The sequence below is a fragment of the Elephantulus edwardii genome, unplaced genomic scaffold (assembly GCF_000299155.1).
Source record: "Elephantulus edwardii isolate Elephantulus edwardi_28Jun2011 unplaced genomic scaffold, EleEdw1.0 scaffold00232, whole genome shotgun sequence".
Taxonomy (NCBI): Eukaryota; Metazoa; Chordata; class Mammalia; order Macroscelidea; family Macroscelididae; genus Elephantulus; species Elephantulus edwardii.
In genome coordinates, this window is record NW_006399982.1 from 2,999,218 (window position 1) to 3,017,167 (window position 17,950).

Here is a 17,950-nt window from a genome sequence, read left to right on the forward strand (position 1 = left end):
AGCATATAGAGCTCTTGTACATAGGGTCGCTATGAGTCGCAAGCGACTTGATGGCACATAACAACAACAACATGACAGTAAATTAATTTTTGGCAAACCACTTAACATTTTTAAGCTTCATAGTTGTCAGATATAATAAGTCAGGTTTTTGAAAGTAAATGAATGATATATCTAACACACCTGAAACAGTGCTCCTTAATTAACAGACTTGGATCATTACTATCATTTAGAAATATTTTTTCCTATCTGTAGTGATCACTTGGTGTCACTTAGCAAAGAAGTGTATTTTTAAGCTTCTCTAACAATTGGCAGCATCAGGATGGACGGTGAAGAGATTGAGATTGTTCACAGCTTTAGTTTGCTTGGCTCCACAGTCAAAACCAGTAGCGAGGAAGGACATATCATGATGGGAAAGTCAGCTGTTAGGGACCTCTCCAAAGTACTGAAGAGCAGTGTTGTCTCTCTGGAGACTAAGGTGTGTCTGATACAGGCCCTGGTCTTTGCTATCACTTGTTATGCATCAGAGAGTTGAACAATGACTAAGGAGGATAGAAGGAGAATTGATGCCTTTGAGCTGTGGTGCTGGAGAAGAGTATTGAGGGTACCATGGACTGCTAGGAAAACAAACAGATTCATCTTGGAAAGGGTTAAACCGGGCGGCTCCTTGGAGGCAAGGATTCTGAGGCTCCGTCTTACATACTTTGGACATGTTTTAAGGAGGGACGGGTCCTTGGAGAGGTCCATCATGCTTGGTATGGTGGAGGGACAGCACAGGAGGGGAAGGCCCTCTATGAGGTGGATTGATTCAGTGACTTGGGTAATCGGGATGGGTGTATCAGAGACGGTGCTATCGGCACAGGACAGAGCAGAGTTTAGGGCTGTTGTACATAGGGTCGCTATGAGTTGCAAGCGATTCGACGGCACATAACAACTTCATTTGGCTATGCAGAGACATCATTTTTTTTAGATATCTAAATTGCAGCCAATTCATTTTAAGCAGTGAAGGATTTTTTTTTCTTGGTTGTTAAATACATGAAAATGATTAAGACGATTTTTAGACATTTTATTTGCTAAAATAGAAAACTCCTCCCACCCCCGGGGCGGGGGAGGATGCCCTGATGTGTGCATGAATTATAAATAAAATTAAAAGCTATCAAAGTTTTTAAAATATTTTATACATCATTTGTTACCGGAACTTTAGAAAAGGAATGAGTTGATCAGTGATTCTGTAAAATCAAAAGGACCTTAATATATTTCAAAAGTGGTGGTGAAGAAACAGGCAATATACAGTTGGTTAGCTATTGTAATTCTTGCATTAATCAGCTCTAGACTTTCTGAAGTCTAGTTTAAAAAGTAAAACATATCTGCTTTGAGCATTATGTTCTTTTATGAGTTGTCTATATGGGATCAAATTGACGATAACATAGAGAACCTAGAGGGTCATTGAGTTAATGATAATAATGGAGGAACAACTCATAAAAGGAGAGGGGGATTGCACGTCTTGAAGAGAGTAGTAATTCTCCCCTAAATTGTATTTTCTCACAGCAAAAAAAAGAAATTTAGAAGAAGAAAATATAATTTACTTCCTGTCAGCAGAATCGAGACTAATGTCTGTAATGTAGAAATGGTGTTTGAAAAATGCATCATATATTTTGTATTAGGTGTAATCATGTTTGAAATAAAATCTTCATTACAAAGTCCATTCTAATTCTCAAAAAAAAAATTGGGCTTTTAAAATTATTTTTACTATTTTTTTGTGAGTGTGCTACCAAATCAGATCTGACTGGTACAGGAGGAGATTGTCCCTCCTTCAGCAGAGCATCTGGTGGATTTGAACTGCATGCTTCTAGGATTGCAGTGCAGCTTCTTGCCACTTGGCCACCAGAGCTTGCCAAAAAAAAAGTGTTAAGTAAGTATTTAACCTATTGAAGTTTTTTTAAGATGATCGTTTTTAGATATTTTATTTTAGATGTGCTAAAATAGAAAATAAACTCCCCACCCCAGGGGGGAAAAAATGCCCTGCTGATGTGTGCATGAACTATTTACAGACTTTAAAAAAAAAAAATTAAAAGCAATCGAAGTTTTTAAAATAACGTATATTCTTAATTTAAATTAAGAATAATTATTTAAAATAACTTAATTTTTTTCAGTCTTGCTTAAGTTCCTATTTTAAAGGCTACTATGCTTTTTATAAGTAATTTTAGCATATTTTGATGATATCATTAAAACTGCCAAGGTATATAAAAAGTTTTACGCATTTAATATGTGAAAAACCTTTCACAGATTAATTCCGAAGATTATTTCAACCAGTTTATGTACCATCAAGTCAGAACTGACTGCTAACTGACCCTCCAGCAGGTTTTCAGTGGTAGTAAACTGCACAGGAGTAGATTGCTCATATTTTTTTCCATGGAGCAGCAGGTGAATTTGAACCAGCTACATTTGGATTTGCAATGCAGCTCCTTACCACTAAGATAGGCTTATTTCTCATTTAACCTCTGGTGGTTCTTAGAACTCTGAGGTGAGTTCAAGAAAGCATTACCTAATGAATAAACCTGTCATTTTTTCCCCGTCATTATTTCTACGTTATTTGTAGTGAGACAAGGGGATTCTTAAGTTAATAAATTGTATATATTTCTCACAAGCTGTTTATGGAACTGAAATATTAAGAGTAATAGTGTAAGGTACTAGTGGATATATAGTTTTCTTTGTGGCTTTTAAACTCTCTTGGCTTAGCAGCTGTTTAACTAACCTTAGGGCTAGTTTGTAGATGGCTGTGATGAGGCAGCAGCGGTCCCTTGGAGATGGGGCTCCTTTCATGCTGTTGTTATTGTATACCATTAACTCATAACTGACTCTTAAGGTTTTCAGAAGTTGTAAATTACATGGCAAGAGATTGCCCGTCTCTTTCCTGTGGAGTACCTGGTAGATTCAAACCACATGCCTTTGAGCTGGCAGTACAATTCTTTACCCACTAGGCCACCAGACTAGCCCCTATAAAATGCCTTTAGCACTTGAGTACCTGCATTATTTTTCTCTTTCTAGGCCCTTCAAGTCTTTGTCTCTGTGCTTGCTTTTTCTTACATTTGCTTATTTAATGTTTTTGGTGTAGTCCAGGAAGCCTGAGAAGTATTCCCTGGACTTTGCCTTTGGAATGATCTTCCCTGTCTTTATATTTAGAGTCTTTACAACAAGAGCTAATTCTCTTTATATTGTCCCCACCATCTTTTTTTTTTTTTTTTTATGGTGAGAAAAATTTATTACATTTAGAATTAGCCCGCTGGGCTCAGTTTAGATGATCCCAATTTTGTTGGCAACATCCAAAGCATCTTAGTCAGGAGCAAGTCGAACATAGGCCTTTTTCTCTCCATCAGGCCTAATGAAAGTGTTTGACCTTGGCCACATCAATGTCACAGAGCTTCTTTACAGCTTGTTTAATTTGGTGCTTGTTGGCCTTGACATCCACAATGAACACAAGTGTGTTGTTATCTTCTATCTTCTTCCTGGCTGACTCAGTGGTCAGGGGACATTTGATGATGGCATAGTGGTCAAGCTTGTTTCTCCTGGGGGTGCTCTTCCAGGGGTATTTGGGCTGCCTTCGGAGTCTCAGCATCTTAGGCCTGCGGAACGTGAGTGACGTGCAGATTTTTTTTGTCTGTGGATGCCCTTTAGGACTGCCTTCTTGGCCTTTAATGCCTTTGCTTTGGCTTCAGTTTTGGGAGGGGCAGGGGCTTCCTTCTTCACTTTCGGCACCATCTTCCTAGAAGGTGCCCCCACCATCTTAATAAACATGTCTACAAGGTGTTTGTTTTGGACATCAGTTATGTTCTTAGGCTTTTTGCATCTTTTTGATCTTGGGAATAGTCATTTGAGTGGAGGTTGTGATTTGTGAGTTGCTGGAGGCTATACAATATTTGGAGCTGTAGTGGCAAAGTGGGTAAGGAATTGGCACTGTTACTCGAAAGGCATGCAATTCAAATATACCAGCTGCTTAAAGGGAGAAGGATGGGCAATCTCCTCTGGTGCTATTTACTATCTCTGAAAACCCACTGGAAAGTCACATATGAGTCAGTTCTGACTTGATGGCACACAACAGTAACACAGAATGTTTTGTGTGTTGTTCAGAGCCTCATTTGCTTGGAACACCTGATGGTTCTCAGAACTCTGAGGGGAATGCAAGAAAGCATTACCTAATGAGCAAATCTGTTTCTACATTATTTTTAGTGTGGCAAGAGAGTTCTTAAGTTGATAAATTGTACATACTTCTCACAGGGTTTTTTATGACACTGGACTGTTAAGAGGTGATGTGTAAAATACTAGTGAAAATGTAACTTTGTATTTCTTTCTGCTTCTAAATTCTCTAGGTTTAACAGCTGTAACTAAGGGCTGTGGGTCCCGTCTAGTTTGTGAGTGGCCGTAACTGGACAGCAGCGGTGTAGAAGGCACATCTTGTTAGGAGGCTTGGCTGTTATACAGCACTGTTATCTGGAAGATGTTCTGTGATCACACGTGTGCACATCTTCTGTTTGACTCCTTGTACTAACCTCATATTCAGCATGTCAGTGGACATTTTCATAACAAATTTGCACACGGAGAGCTTTTGTAATCTGAAAAAGAGTAAGGCATTCACGTTTCCTTTACGAGCCTGAAGTCGGTGTATCATGGGACTTTGTGGATATTAGGACCTTGAACTATGGCTACAGAGGAAAACCTACAAACCATTAAGAAAAAGGTGCTGTAGTTTTAGGAATCCAGTGCCTTATGCCAAGTGATGAAAATGATTTTGTTTTTAATATTTATTTTATTTATGTATGTGTGTACTGTCAAATCAGATCAGACTGGTACAGGAGGAGATTGACTGGTACAGGAGGAGATTGTCGTCCGTCCCGTTCCCCCCCCCCCTTCTCCAGCAGATCATCTGGTGGATTCAAACTGTGTACCTCTGGGATTGCAGTGCAGCTTCTTGCCTCTAGGCCACCAGAGCTCCCTGAAAATGTATTTTTAAGAAGCGTTAATGTGTCAGCAGACTAGGCTCAGCAGTTCTTCACTTCTCAGGGGAAGCCAGCATACTTTATGGAAGGAGAATCCTTCCCTTTCAGGGGTTCAAGATTAAGTTTAAGATATGACTATCCCTTATAGAATTGGAATATCTTAAGGAGTAGAAATTAACAAAGAATGGAAAGGGTGGAGTTGGGATGGTATCAACCATTGATAAGTCACTGATTAAGGATCCTTTGAAAAATGGAATGAATTGTTTGCTTTGCTAATATGAAAAGATTTTAGGACCAGATTGATGGTGTCATTTCAGAAGTCACTTCCTATAACAGGTCTCTCTCAAAGCTATTCTAGGATATTTTCCTGCCCACTGAACAGGCAGGAAGCTAGGGACTGCCCTAAGTAGTGGATGATGAAGTTGTGTGGTATTATGTGTGATACATAATGATGACCCTGTGAACAACAGATCAGACCTTGCCCTGTCTTGCACCATTCTGCCTTTCCCAACATGATGGTGGTTTGGTGTTCGGATTTTGTTTTGTCTTTTGTAGGGTTTATTTGGCCCCAAAAAGTCTTTTACTGCGAGCTGCTTAAAATATTCTAGTTCTTACTTAATTAAAGTACATTTCAATTCAGCTGACGACTGATTGAGGCAAAGGCTTCTGGGGTGCCAAAGCAATGGGGGAGTGATCTACAAAGCAATGGGGGAGTGATCTACTCACGGCTGCTGGCCCATTGTTCAGGGTTTGATTGAGCTCAAATTTATGGATCTGATGGATGAAGAAATCCCCATAGCGCCTGGCATCCTTGATGTCTGCAATGTGGATCATGTCCTTATTGATGTAGAAGTCGACCTCTGAGGCAAACTGAAATTCCCTGTCCAGGGTGGAGATGCTGCTGGTCCACACCAGGTTCTTCATCTTGGGCTTGAAAACCAGTAGCTGGATCTGGAACTCCTGCTCTGGCCACGGGCATGGTGGTATAGAGCTTGAGGAATCTGTGCATGGTGGAGAGCTGGGCCTGCTGCTGGACTTGTCTGAGAACACCTTCAGCTCCTGCAGGAACAGCTCCTTGTGGTAGGTGGGGTTTACGTTGTTGTAGTTGGGCACCAGAGGTAACAGGAACTTGGGGCACTAGTAGCTGAAGAGCTCCTCGTAGATCTGTGGGTTGGCCTTCTGCATGCGCAGCATCTTGTTGCTGTACTTCTGCCGCTGGAAGTGGACGCTCTCGTCGATGCCATGGGGTACTTGGTGAGGGCGATGGCCGGCAATGTGTTCATCTGCTCATTCTGTTTGTTAATAATTTCGTACTTACACATGGTCCACTGGAACATGCTCCGTACTTACACATGGTCCACTGGAACATGCTCTTGGTCCTCTGGCTGGAGAGGAAGATGTTGGCAAAGACCCGGATGGCATCATCAAATATGTAAAGCCAATGTAATAGTACGTAGTGACCTGGCACTCGGGAACCCGGGAATACGTGCTCTTCGTGTTGAGCTCAATATTCTCCAGCACCTTTATGGCCTGGTAGTAACCCCCCAGCAGGGAGTGCAGGTGCAGAAGCCCCACCAGGCTGAAGTAGCCAAGCATCCTGTAGAAGAAAGGCCGTCCGTACTCCCCAGCCATACTCTTGGCGTCACATCCACTTGTATACACCTCCAGCTGACGATTGATGTTGGGTTTGTCTACCAGGCAAGGAAGGACATTAAGGACACTGTGAACATTCCAGATTTTGGGATTGGATTGAAGGAAGTCAGTCTCCTCCCCTGACTTCTTGGCAGTTTTACAGTGGTACTGACTAAACGACTGAAACTAGATGAACTCATCAGTGATATCCCAGAGCTATGGTGGGATAGTTCTAGAGGGGCAGGACCATCAGCAGAATGTAGTTGAAGAGGTTGCAGTAGTTGTAATAGGATTCAAACCTCTCCTCCAAAGAGAGTCCCCCGCTGACTTGGCGTAGATATGTCTGTGGTATAATTCTTTGTACAAAATCAGGAAGATGGCCTCGTTGCCAGCCTGTAGAGCAGTGCTTTCAGCTTCAGGCCAAGGTGTATTCTTGAAGAATTGTTCTGTCAGCTTGGTTCAGCTGTTCTCATAGATGTCCTGGAACTCACATACCTTCTGGTCCATAACATCACTGGAGACACGATTGGCCTACAGCTTCTTAAATCCGAGACCATTCTATAAATACTGGATGAAGTTCTTGATGACTTCAGGGATCACCTGATATGTCTGCTGTTCACACTGACGTTTGTAAGCCAGGTCCTGCTTTGTATCTCCTGTGTGCATATCATAGTCACTGGATGGATAAGCATAGTAATCATAAACAGCCTTGGACTCATAATCATCAGTGGAATAAGACATGGCTGCAGTGATCGGCAACACTGCCAAAGAGAGGGAGAGGGCCAAGACTGGCATCCTGACAATATGCCCGGAGTATGTGAGATGAGGTTTTTCCAGCCTTGCCTCTTAGAAGTATCCAGAGCTGTGGTGGACTAGTGGTAAGGAGTTACACTGCCAACCCAAACGCAGGCAGTTCAAATCTTCCAGGTGCTCCTTGGGAGAAAAATAATCAGTTTCCTACTATGTGATTTACAACCTCCAAAGGGTCAGCTATGAGTAGATTCTAACTTGATGGACAGGAATTAAATTTAGTTTGAATTATGTTGTTACCCATAACTAGCTTTAGAAATGTATGTGTGAGAGAGCTCTGGTGGCCTCCTGGCAAGAAGCTGCACTGCAATCCCAGAGGTACATGGTTCCAATCCACCAGATGCTCTGCTGGAGAAGGAAGAACAGTCTCTTCCTGTACCAGTCAGATTTGATTTGACAGCGCGCGCGCGCGCACACACACACACACACACACATATTTTTTAAAAAAGTATGTATGTATGTCTCAGGGTAGGAAGATGTTCTGTTGTTGCGTCTGAACCAACCCATAGCAGACTCTCCAGAGAGTTTTTAAGAGGCCGTAAATCGCACAGGAGAGGAAATTGTCCATCCTTCTGCAGAGTTCTGGTGGATTCAAACCTTTCAGATTGCAACACAACTTCTAGGCCACGAGAGCTCCCTTGTTGGGGGGAATCTCAAGTCTGCTTTCCTTTTTACTGACTTTGTTATTAAGAATGCACTAACCATGTTTATTTAAAAACAAAAGTCTTTTCTTTTTCTATCATTGATTTCGTTGGGGAACAGCCTAGGTCTAACCAGGATGCCTTTTGGCCTAGTTTGGTAGGTGATGCATGGTCACATGGGTGCTGTGGTGAGTAGTTAGGTTGTTGTGTTTATAAGAGATGGACATTGATGGCCTTGGTAAATTAGCCCTGCTTGAACCATGTGAAGTGGATTCTGCATAAAATATCCTAATTGTCCTCTCCAAAAGAAGAGAAGTGGCAACATCTGGATTGAAACAAGCTATTAGCACAATCCACTATAATGTAACTATGTGCCATCAAGTTGCACCAGCACCACACCTCAAAGATCTCAGTTCTTCTGTCATCTTTATTCATTGTCCGACTCTCTGATTCATAGCAAGTAATAGTGAATACCACAGCCTGGATAAGGTGCACCTTAGTTTCTAGACTGACGTCTTTGTACTTCAATGCTCTGGAGAAGTCTCTGTCAGCAGACTTACCTAAACAGTTCATTTTTTGATTTCCTGGAGGCTGGTTCTAAGTGTGTTGACTATGGAACTGAGCAAGATGAAAGAAGTGAACAATCTCAGGTTCTTCTGTTGGAGAAGATATTGTTGCCAGTTGGCCTACTGGTGAGAATCTTTGTTTTCTTCATATTGAGCTTCATTCCACGTTGAAAACTGAAGACCTTGACCCTCTGCAGCGAATGTTTCAGGCTCTCCTCAGTTTCAGCAAGCAAGGTTGTGTTATCTGTATAGTAACATGAGATGTTGTTGATGAGTCTTCAGCCAATTCTAATGCCACATTCCTCATAAAGCCCAGCCTCCCAAATGATCTGTTGCACATGTAGATTGAAAAGGTATGGAGACAGGATGCATCCCTAACATTCTTTTCCTGATTTTGAACCATGTATGTTTCCTTGCTTTATTCTGACATCTGACTCCTAGTCCAAGTATAGGTTTTGCATGAACACAGTTAGGTGTTCTGGGATTCCCATTCTTCTCAAGAGTAGTCACAATTTGTTGTCAGCCACAGAGTCAAATGCCTTTGCGTAGTCAGTGAAACACAGATAAGACATTTCTTCTGGTACTCACTGCTTTCAGCCACAATCCATATTACATTGGCAGTGATGTCCCTGGTGCAACAGACTCTTCTAAACCCAGCCTGTACTTCTGGTAGTTCTCTGTTGATGTACTCTTCCAGTAGTTTTTGGATAATCTGCAGAAAGATTTTGCTTGCATGTGATATTAGGGATATTGTTCAATAATTTCCATTTCTACTGGATCACCTTTTTTGGAATGAGAATAAATATGAATCTCTTCCAGTCAAGTAGCCAAGTAGCTGTCCTCTAGATTTCATGGGACAACTTGTTGAGCATGTCTAGGGCAGCAGCTGTTTGCTGAAATATGTCAGTTGGTATTCCATCAATTTCTGGGGCCTTGTTTTTTGCCAGTTCCTTGAGAGCAGCTTGAACTTCTTCCTTCATCACCATTGCCTCTTGATAATACGCTGTTTGATGAAATTCTTATGTGTTAGTTAGCCAGTTCTTTTTGGTACAGTGACTCTGTATAATCTTTCCATCTTCTTTTGGTGACCCTGAATCATTCAGTATTCTGCCTTCCACTAAAGAACCTGCTTCTAAAAGCACCAAGGATTGCAGCTTAGATGTTTATGGAATTAGAAATGAGGTCTTATTAGAAATGTATGGTCTCCTATGTTTAAAAATTCTCTTTTCAACACACTTTTAATAGTAAACATGAGATAGCAGAAAGTAAAAACCACTTGTCAGAAAATAAGCTAATTCCATTAATAAGACACATGTAAGGACTGTGTTGTCTGAGAGAGAGTGAGCAAGCATTCTTTTTCATGACTTAGGAGAGTTTTTTAAGGAAAAGCTTTCATCAACTTAGACATCTAATTGGCTAGCCCCCTCCCTGTATGTTTTGTTTGGGGCCAGGAGTAAAATATTGCAACAACACAATCTGTAACCTCTCACCACTGAGAAAAGGTAGAGAATTTCCATTTCCTCCCATTCTCCTTGCTCAGACATGCTCAGACATGCTCAGACATACAGCTTTTAGAGAAAAAACACCTAGGAATCATTTGAAATATTTTTATTACCCTGTTGTGCTTCCTCAGTTATTTCATCTAATCAAACAATTACAGGTAATAAGTCCTAAGTGTCTCATTTTTATTTGTGTCTCCTACTACATTGATAAGCCCTGGGAAATCACTGACAATTTCTAACTTGTTCATCAACTGGTACGTTCCATATATAACATGATGCTTCTGGCACACAGTGGGTACTCAGTAACTATTTTTTAATAAAGATTTCTTTTACTCATAGGCTAGTTCTTCTGTGGCAAGGCCCTTACTTTTCCTCCATTTTGCTATTCTAACTTTCTTCTCTTACTACTGTGGAGAATAAATACATTTATATCTAACACTGTTTCAGATCTTTGATACTACCTTCTCCCACTAAATAATTGTCCTAAAGCTAAGTATTTCATTCTTTTTTCCTTTTCTACTCCCTTTAAATTTGTAATTTTTCTATACACAGCATTTGAAAAGCTTCTAGATAACAACCTTTCACAGCCAGTCAAGACTGCACCTCCTATATAGAGTTCATTGTATGTTTTTAGACACAATCTTTGTACAGAACTTACGATTTCCTCTGCTTTGACTGTCAGTGGCTTGTTCATAGCCAGCTGAATACTGAAAACAAAATTTTGTGATGCTCCATTTTCATTCCTCTTATGCATCATATGTTATAGTCTAAAATTATATTAAAAAAATCTGAGGGAAAATTTTAAAATTGTAATATGTCTTTTAAAATGTGAATATGAGATAAATATTCATAGCTGACCCTTTTTTCCATTTCTAGGACTATCCTGTTAAGTGTAATCTCACTGCTTAATGAGCCCAACACCTTCTCCCCAGCCAATGTGGATGCTTCAGTTATGTTCAGGAAATGGAGGGACAGTAAAGGAAAAGACAAAGAGTATGCTGAAATCATTAGGTAAGGTACTTCGTTTTGTTCTTTTTGATTATGTTAAGTCTTCATACACACATAAAGTGTATTCTAGAACCAAGGTTTAAAGCAAATGTCAAATCTTGTCTACTCCTTTTCTCGCAATTAGAAGAATAAAATAAGATTTCTGTCGGATTTTGGGAAAGCATACACTCAGAAGGGATAATGCAGCACCAGATCTGCTTTCCAGGGAACCAGAACTTAACAGGGTCTAAACTAGTCTTGATCAAAAAGCTTCCCTCCTAATCATTTTAGAGACCTTGTTGTGAACTTTCAGTGCAGCAGACAGAACTGTCTAGAATATGCCAGATAAATAAGAGTCCTTTTTTGTTAATGAAACCCAACTATTTGTTGGTCTTTGTGGTCATAGCAGTGAGTGTCTTCTGTTGTCTACATTGTCAGTGATATTAACATGATGATGTAACAGAGCTGTAGGATAAGAATTAAACAACTTGGAGTCTGTTGTAAGCTTTGTGTGATCTTTTCACAGTCAACTTTTTTGCTCTTCAGTTTTCTGTCAGTGTAAAAGTAGTTGGGGGAAGAGTAAAGATACCAGGTCAGTCATACCGTGATCATAACCTTAAGTTTGAACTTAGAGGTTATGATTTTACTGCTCAAAAATTTTGTAACAAATTCACTTCTACTTTTTATTATATTTCTAAAACAGAACCTTAAGGATGATTCCACTTTATCTTATAAAAAAAGTGCTTAGTGTAAGCACTGGAATTGATACAAAGATGGCACCTTGCTAGAAAAGTAGCCAGGATAGAAGTAATAAATGACATGAGAGAACTGGAAAAAATGTTATCTGGCAGCTGAGTAAATACAGATTAGCATTTCTCAGTGTTTGGTGTCCACCGAATCACTTTCAAACCCCTTCCTAATCCATTTATTAAAGAGACAGTAAGAGACGACATGCTTTGAAAGATGGACAGTCAGTGAATGAGAACAAGACTCAGCGAGATGGATTGATGCAGCAACTGTCGTGATGGGTTCATGTATGAGATGATGACACATGATAGGACAGGATTCAGAGCCGTTTCTTGTTAGGGTAATTGTGAGTCATGCTAACTTGACAGGCACGTAATCACAACAGAAAAGGATAGAACTGAGGCATGTTTTGAACTGTGTCTGACTTTGATTTAGAATACTAGCCACCTAAGATGACGAATAAATAACAATGTTTAAGATAATTAGTACATAAATAGTATGAAAATTGAGAGGCACAAAAGTAAATTGTGATTGAAGGATGAGAATGCTTCTAAAATTACAATTAGAAAGCCTAATATTCAAAGAAAAGCAGGAATTAGTAAATAAAGGAGGCATGAATATTCCCAGGATTTTCTCTGCATTATGCTGCTTGTTGGAGCACCTATATCTCTCTTAGACCCTGGATGGTACAAGCAGTCACTACTTGAGTACTATCTTTTTTTTTCTATAATTATATTTTATTAATTTTCATAAACATTTACAGAGATTTTGGGTTTCCATTCATTCATTGTTGCACTATTCTCTCTACCCTCCTCCCAGTTTGTTCTTGTCCAAAATGCCACAGTGCTTGTCAAAGCCAGTTCTGATTATTCTTTGTCAGTGTGTCCTTTGCCATTCCCTATCACTCCTCCCTGAGAGAGACTTCACCCTGATTCATACTTGAGTACTATCTTAAAGGCTGACAGTGTGACTCCCCCTTGGAAGCACTTCTAAAGGAATACCTGGCAGTTTGTTTCCCTAAAGATTAGAGCTAAGAAAACCCTATGAAGCAGGTCTGCTCTGTAATAATGTAGGGTCACTATGAGTCAGAATTGACTCAGTGAAGATTGATTTGGTAATTCTCTTTTTCATTCTTATTATGGTGAAATATATGTAAAGAAACAATTCATCTCACATGTATAGTTTATTGTCTTTAATTACATTTTATCCTGCTGTACAGTAATCACCACTATTTCCAAATGTTTTCATTACCCTTAATAAAAACTTGATCCCTTTTAAACAAATATTCTCCATTTCCTTCCTCTTTTTTACCCCAGTAGCTTTTAATGAACTTTAGAATCTATGCATTTGTCTACTACAGATATTTCATATAAGTGGGATTATACAGTAGTTGACCTTTTTGTCCTACTTAATTGTTAATGTGCCATCGTGTCGCCTGTGACTCATAGCGACCCAGTATATGATATCCCTGAACTTTGCCCTGTTCAGACCTATTCTCTCTGATTCCAAAACACGTACCCTCTTTACTCCAGTTAGTATATCAATCCATCTTGTTCAGGATCTTCCTCTCCTGCGCTGTCCCTCCACCCTTCCAAGTATGATGGGCTTCTCCAAGAACACACGCCCAAAGTATGTGAGATAGAGCTTCAAAATCTTTGACTTCAAGGAAAAACTTGGCTTCAGCCTCTCCAACCTATTTATTCTCTTGGTAGTCCATGGTATGTTCAATATTCTTCTCCAGCACCACAACTCCAAGGCGTAGACTCTTTTCTTATCCTTAGTCATTGTCCAGCTCTCTGATGCATATAAAGTAACTGCAAAGACCATGGCCTGGATCAGAAATACCTTAGTCCCTGGACAGACATCATTGCTCTTGAGCATTTTAAAGAAGTCTCTGACAGCACACCTCCCTGATGCAATTTGTCTTTTGATTTCCTGACTGTTGGTTCCAGAAGTGTTGATTGTGGAACTGAGCAAGCTGAAATTGTTAACAACTTGAATCTTTTCTTCATCCATCATCGTGCTGTCAGTTGGCCCAGTGGTGAGAATTTTTGTCCTCTTGATATTGAGCTTCAATCCATATTGATTGAGAACGACAGTCCTTGACCTGCAGCAAACTCTTCAGGTCCTCCTCAGTTTCAGCAAGCAAGAAAGTTTCCTACTTTTCACATTCTAAAGATTTTTCATGTAATTCTTCATTTTTCTTAAAATTTATGTGCACCAACAATGTGTCAGGTGCTCTTCTAGATTTATAGGGAATACCCAGTTTGTAAGAGCACAGTCTCTTTCAAGGAACTAGTTTAGAGTAGCAAACATGTGGCAGTAACCAGATGACTCTGTAATATGCTAAGCATGTCAACCAAAACATAAATAAACATATACAGCATACATAAGGAGAGACAGTGTTGTATCTGAATTTTTTAAAATGACTAGGAATTATTCAGTATGTGTTCCAATCACTAAAGCTAAAAGTGAAGAAACTGAGCATTTCTATTTCTACCAACTTTTGCAGTCTGAAATTGATCAAATTTGTAGTCAAGTTGCATTAATTATAATTGGTGACTAAAATGCAAAAGAATTGATACCTTTGAATTACGGTGCTGTGGGAGGGTACTGAATATCCCATGGATTGTAAAGAACAAACATGTCTGTGAGGAAGTGCAAGCAGGGTGCTCCTTAAAGGCAAGGATGTGAAACTTCGTCTCTCATCCTTTGGGCATGTTCTTAGGAAGGGCCGGGCCTTGGAAAAAGACATCATGCTGGCAAGGGGAGGGATCAGATAGAGGAAGACTTTAGATTGACACAGACTGTAACAATGGCCTGGAGCATGTTGGAGATTGGGAGGAACAGGTCTGGGTTCAAATCGTTTTCATAGAGTGCCTATGGGTTTACTTATTAGCACTTAACAGTAATGGAAAGTTTTCAGATAATAAAGGGAACAAAAAGCTTCAGGAAGAGAAGTGTGTTTGTTAAAATACATGTCATTAAGTAAGGAGCTTGAGGGGCATAGTCTATAGTAAGTTGCCCTGCTGGACCAAAGGTTGCATTTCTCCAGTGGTTGAAATTCACCAATGGCATCATATTTAGAGAAAAATGTGCAGTCTCCTCCCATTATATTTCCAGCCTCAGAAACCCATTGTTTGGTCAGCTGTGAGTTGGAACCAGGTTGACAGTAGTTTGTTTTTTACTTTGCTTATATATAATTCTTAGTTTGAAGCATAGTTATCCCTCACTTACTGTTTGGCTATCATTTTACATTTACAGTGGTGAACAGTTTTATGCTGTTTTGTGCATTAACAGCATAACATCTGTAGTTAACACATGCCAAGTTGCATGACAGGAGCAACACTGCCTCTGATGAGTTATGTGTCATCTGGGGTGAGCCATGCTCCCACATTGGTTTGGCAGTTATGTAAGAGTGTAGTCATCCTTTTTCACATAACAAACTGGTCTCTAGAACATAGCCTTGTTGTTGATAAGTGGAGAGTGGGTGTAATAGGAAATTTAGCAAGAGAAGCAACCTATCTTTAAAAGAGATTGAAGTCCTTCCTCATGAATTTGGTCCTCAGTCTTCGAGGTAATGGATGTCATTTCAGGATGTTTGGGGAAGGAAGAAAGGATTACACTTGAATTCTGGAGATCTGAGAGATGGCTGAAATACGAATGAAAGTAAGGCAGGGGCAATGTGGATGAGAAGACAGTTAAGATATTAGTGATACAGATGTTAAGATATTAGTGATACAGCTAAACGTAGGATGAGCTGTGATTTTAGGAACTGACCCTCTTTCACTGAGGAGAAAAATGGGAACGACTGTCACTAGAGGTAGAAAATAACAAATGGATTTATCTCTAGGGCTTAGGGTGGAGACATCCAGAAGGCAGTTATTTATATAAGGGTCTAGTGCATAAAAGAAGTATGAGCTGGAGTGTGACAGGAGATCTGTCACATCAAGGGCATGGTGGGTGGCTTGGTTACCTAGGGGCTGCCACGAGTAAGTGGTTTTAAAGACCTGGCATTCATTTTCTCCTTTTTAAGCTAGAAGTCTGGCATGGCTCTAAGATCCTCCTCTGTCAGCCCTCCTTGAACTTCCTCCACCTTCTTTGGCACCTGTCTTGTCCCTGTTGTTTCCCTGCTGCTTTTAATGTATTTTAGGGGTTACAGTTCACCTATACTAGTGGTTAAAATCATGGACATGGATAAGATAGCCTAGAGAGAGTAGTAAGAGTGGTAAGTTCAAGCCCAGACACCTCAGGAACATTGCATGGTATCATAACAGCAGCACAGTGCCCAATAAGGTCCAAATGAAAAGGCTTTTTAAAAAACAGACACCTTGTTGCTGGCTAGTTGGAAGTGACTCCAGCTGGCCTTCCTGTGGGTTTCCAGAGGCTAGAAATCACAGAGGAGGAAACTGCCCATGCCATCAGGAGCTGGTAGATTCGAACTGCTTGCTTTTTGATTGGCCCACGAGGCCACCAGAACTTCCAAATTGAAAAGCAGGGCAGTGGTGTTCATGACAATTCTCTCATCTTTTAAATGTTTGCTTTTTCATACCTGTTGAGGAAAACTGTTTACTCTCCTATTCATTCATACAGTTGGCTACACTCTCTCCTCTCCCTTACTTCCCCCTCAACCTCATACAGACACAAGAAAAATGAAAGTGACTAAGGTATGTGCTAAGGAAGCCCGGAGCTCTGGTGGCCTAGTGGCAAGAATCCGTGCTGCAATCCTGAAGGCACTCGATTCGAGGCCACCAGCTGCTCTGTGGGAGAAGGATGGGCAGTCTTCCATGCAATTTCCTGCCTCTGAAAAGGCATAGGGTCCGCTGTGGGTCAGTTCTGACTCTGAGGTACACAAGAACAGCAACAAGGAAGCCCATATCCTCATGAGGGGATATAGAAAAGTTAATAAGGAAGATAGATCTTAAAAAGAACTCTAAATAGGAGAGTAGATGGCCACTTTTAACTTAGTTGACTGGAGTGGCCCTATCTCTCCATCAGTGTTAATCTGAGAGATCTGCATGTGCTGAGGCTTGCGTCGTCGTTAGCGGCTAGTTCAAGACTTAACCTCAACTGCTTTGTCATCTTCTCTTTAGGAAACAGGTTTCAGCCACTAAGGCCGAAGCAGAAAAGGATGGAGTGAAGGTCCCCACAACCCTGGCGGAATACTGCATCAAAACTAAAGTGCCTTCCAATGACAACAGCTCAGATTTGCTTTATGACGACTTGTAGGATGACGACATTGATGATGAGGATGAGGAGGAGGAAGATGCCGACTGTTACGATGATGATGATTCTGGGAATGAGGAATCGTGACGTGCTCCTTTGATGCCCCGTACTGCCCTGCCATCTCAGGCCAAAGGGAGGGGAGCAAGTGGGGACCTAGCAGAGGCCCCTAGGCAAAAACCTATTCACGGGGTGGGGAAACAAACATGGCTCCTGCCGACTCCCCTTCTGGATCTCAGTTTGCTCCTTTTTACGGACCTCTTAATGGAGAGAGAGTAACCCTCCACAGAATGTCTGAGTTCTTGCATTCTTTACCCCTCCATCACTGTATTGATTCTTTTTTTAAAAAAAAACAACAACAAAAACAACCCAAACTCCCGCCTCACTTCGTCTCTGCAAAGTGTTCACAACAAAACATGTTTGGTCTCTTTTAGATTCTTGAAGAATTAAATAGTCTTTCATCAAGAAGTTTAATGTATTTAAAGCTGGAAGTCTATTGGGAGTTCACAAGTGCTGCATATACTGGGTAGCAAAAGAAAATGAAAACAAAACCCCACAAACTTATAAAGAAAAAAACAAAGCAGATTTGCCAAGGTTTAGCAGCTCATCTCCAGCGTTAGTGCATATGCGTTTGTTCAGCCCTGTTTGGTTAGGCTCGTGGTGGCGAATTTTGTTTTTTCCTTCATGAGGCTGGAATTTGGTGGGGGTCAGGGACTTTGTAATGGAGGACCCAAAACACCTTCTGCCTCGCTGAAATCATCCAACACAGAGGCCTCAGCTACTTTGAAAGAAATCAGAATTTGTTTTTTGAAATCAATTGGGATCTAAAGCCTAAAATAAATATTCATACT

General features: G+C 40.5%; 1 protein-coding gene and 1 pseudogene across 1 annotated transcript in view; one reads left to right on the forward strand and one right to left on the reverse strand.

Moving 5' to 3' along the window:
• The window catches only part of UBE2R2 (ubiquitin-conjugating enzyme E2R 2), a 107,984-nt gene extending 90,795 nt beyond the window's left edge, over positions 1-17,189 (forward strand). The window contains 2 exon segments of the mRNA XM_006903706.1: positions 11,019-11,153; positions 16,970-17,189. Coding sequence (XP_006903768.1) covers positions 11,019-11,153; positions 16,970-17,189 — 355 coding nt within the window.
• LOC102872917 lies at positions 5,714-7,364 on the reverse strand (annotated as a pseudogene).
• Positions 17,190-17,950: the final 761 nt, after the last annotated feature.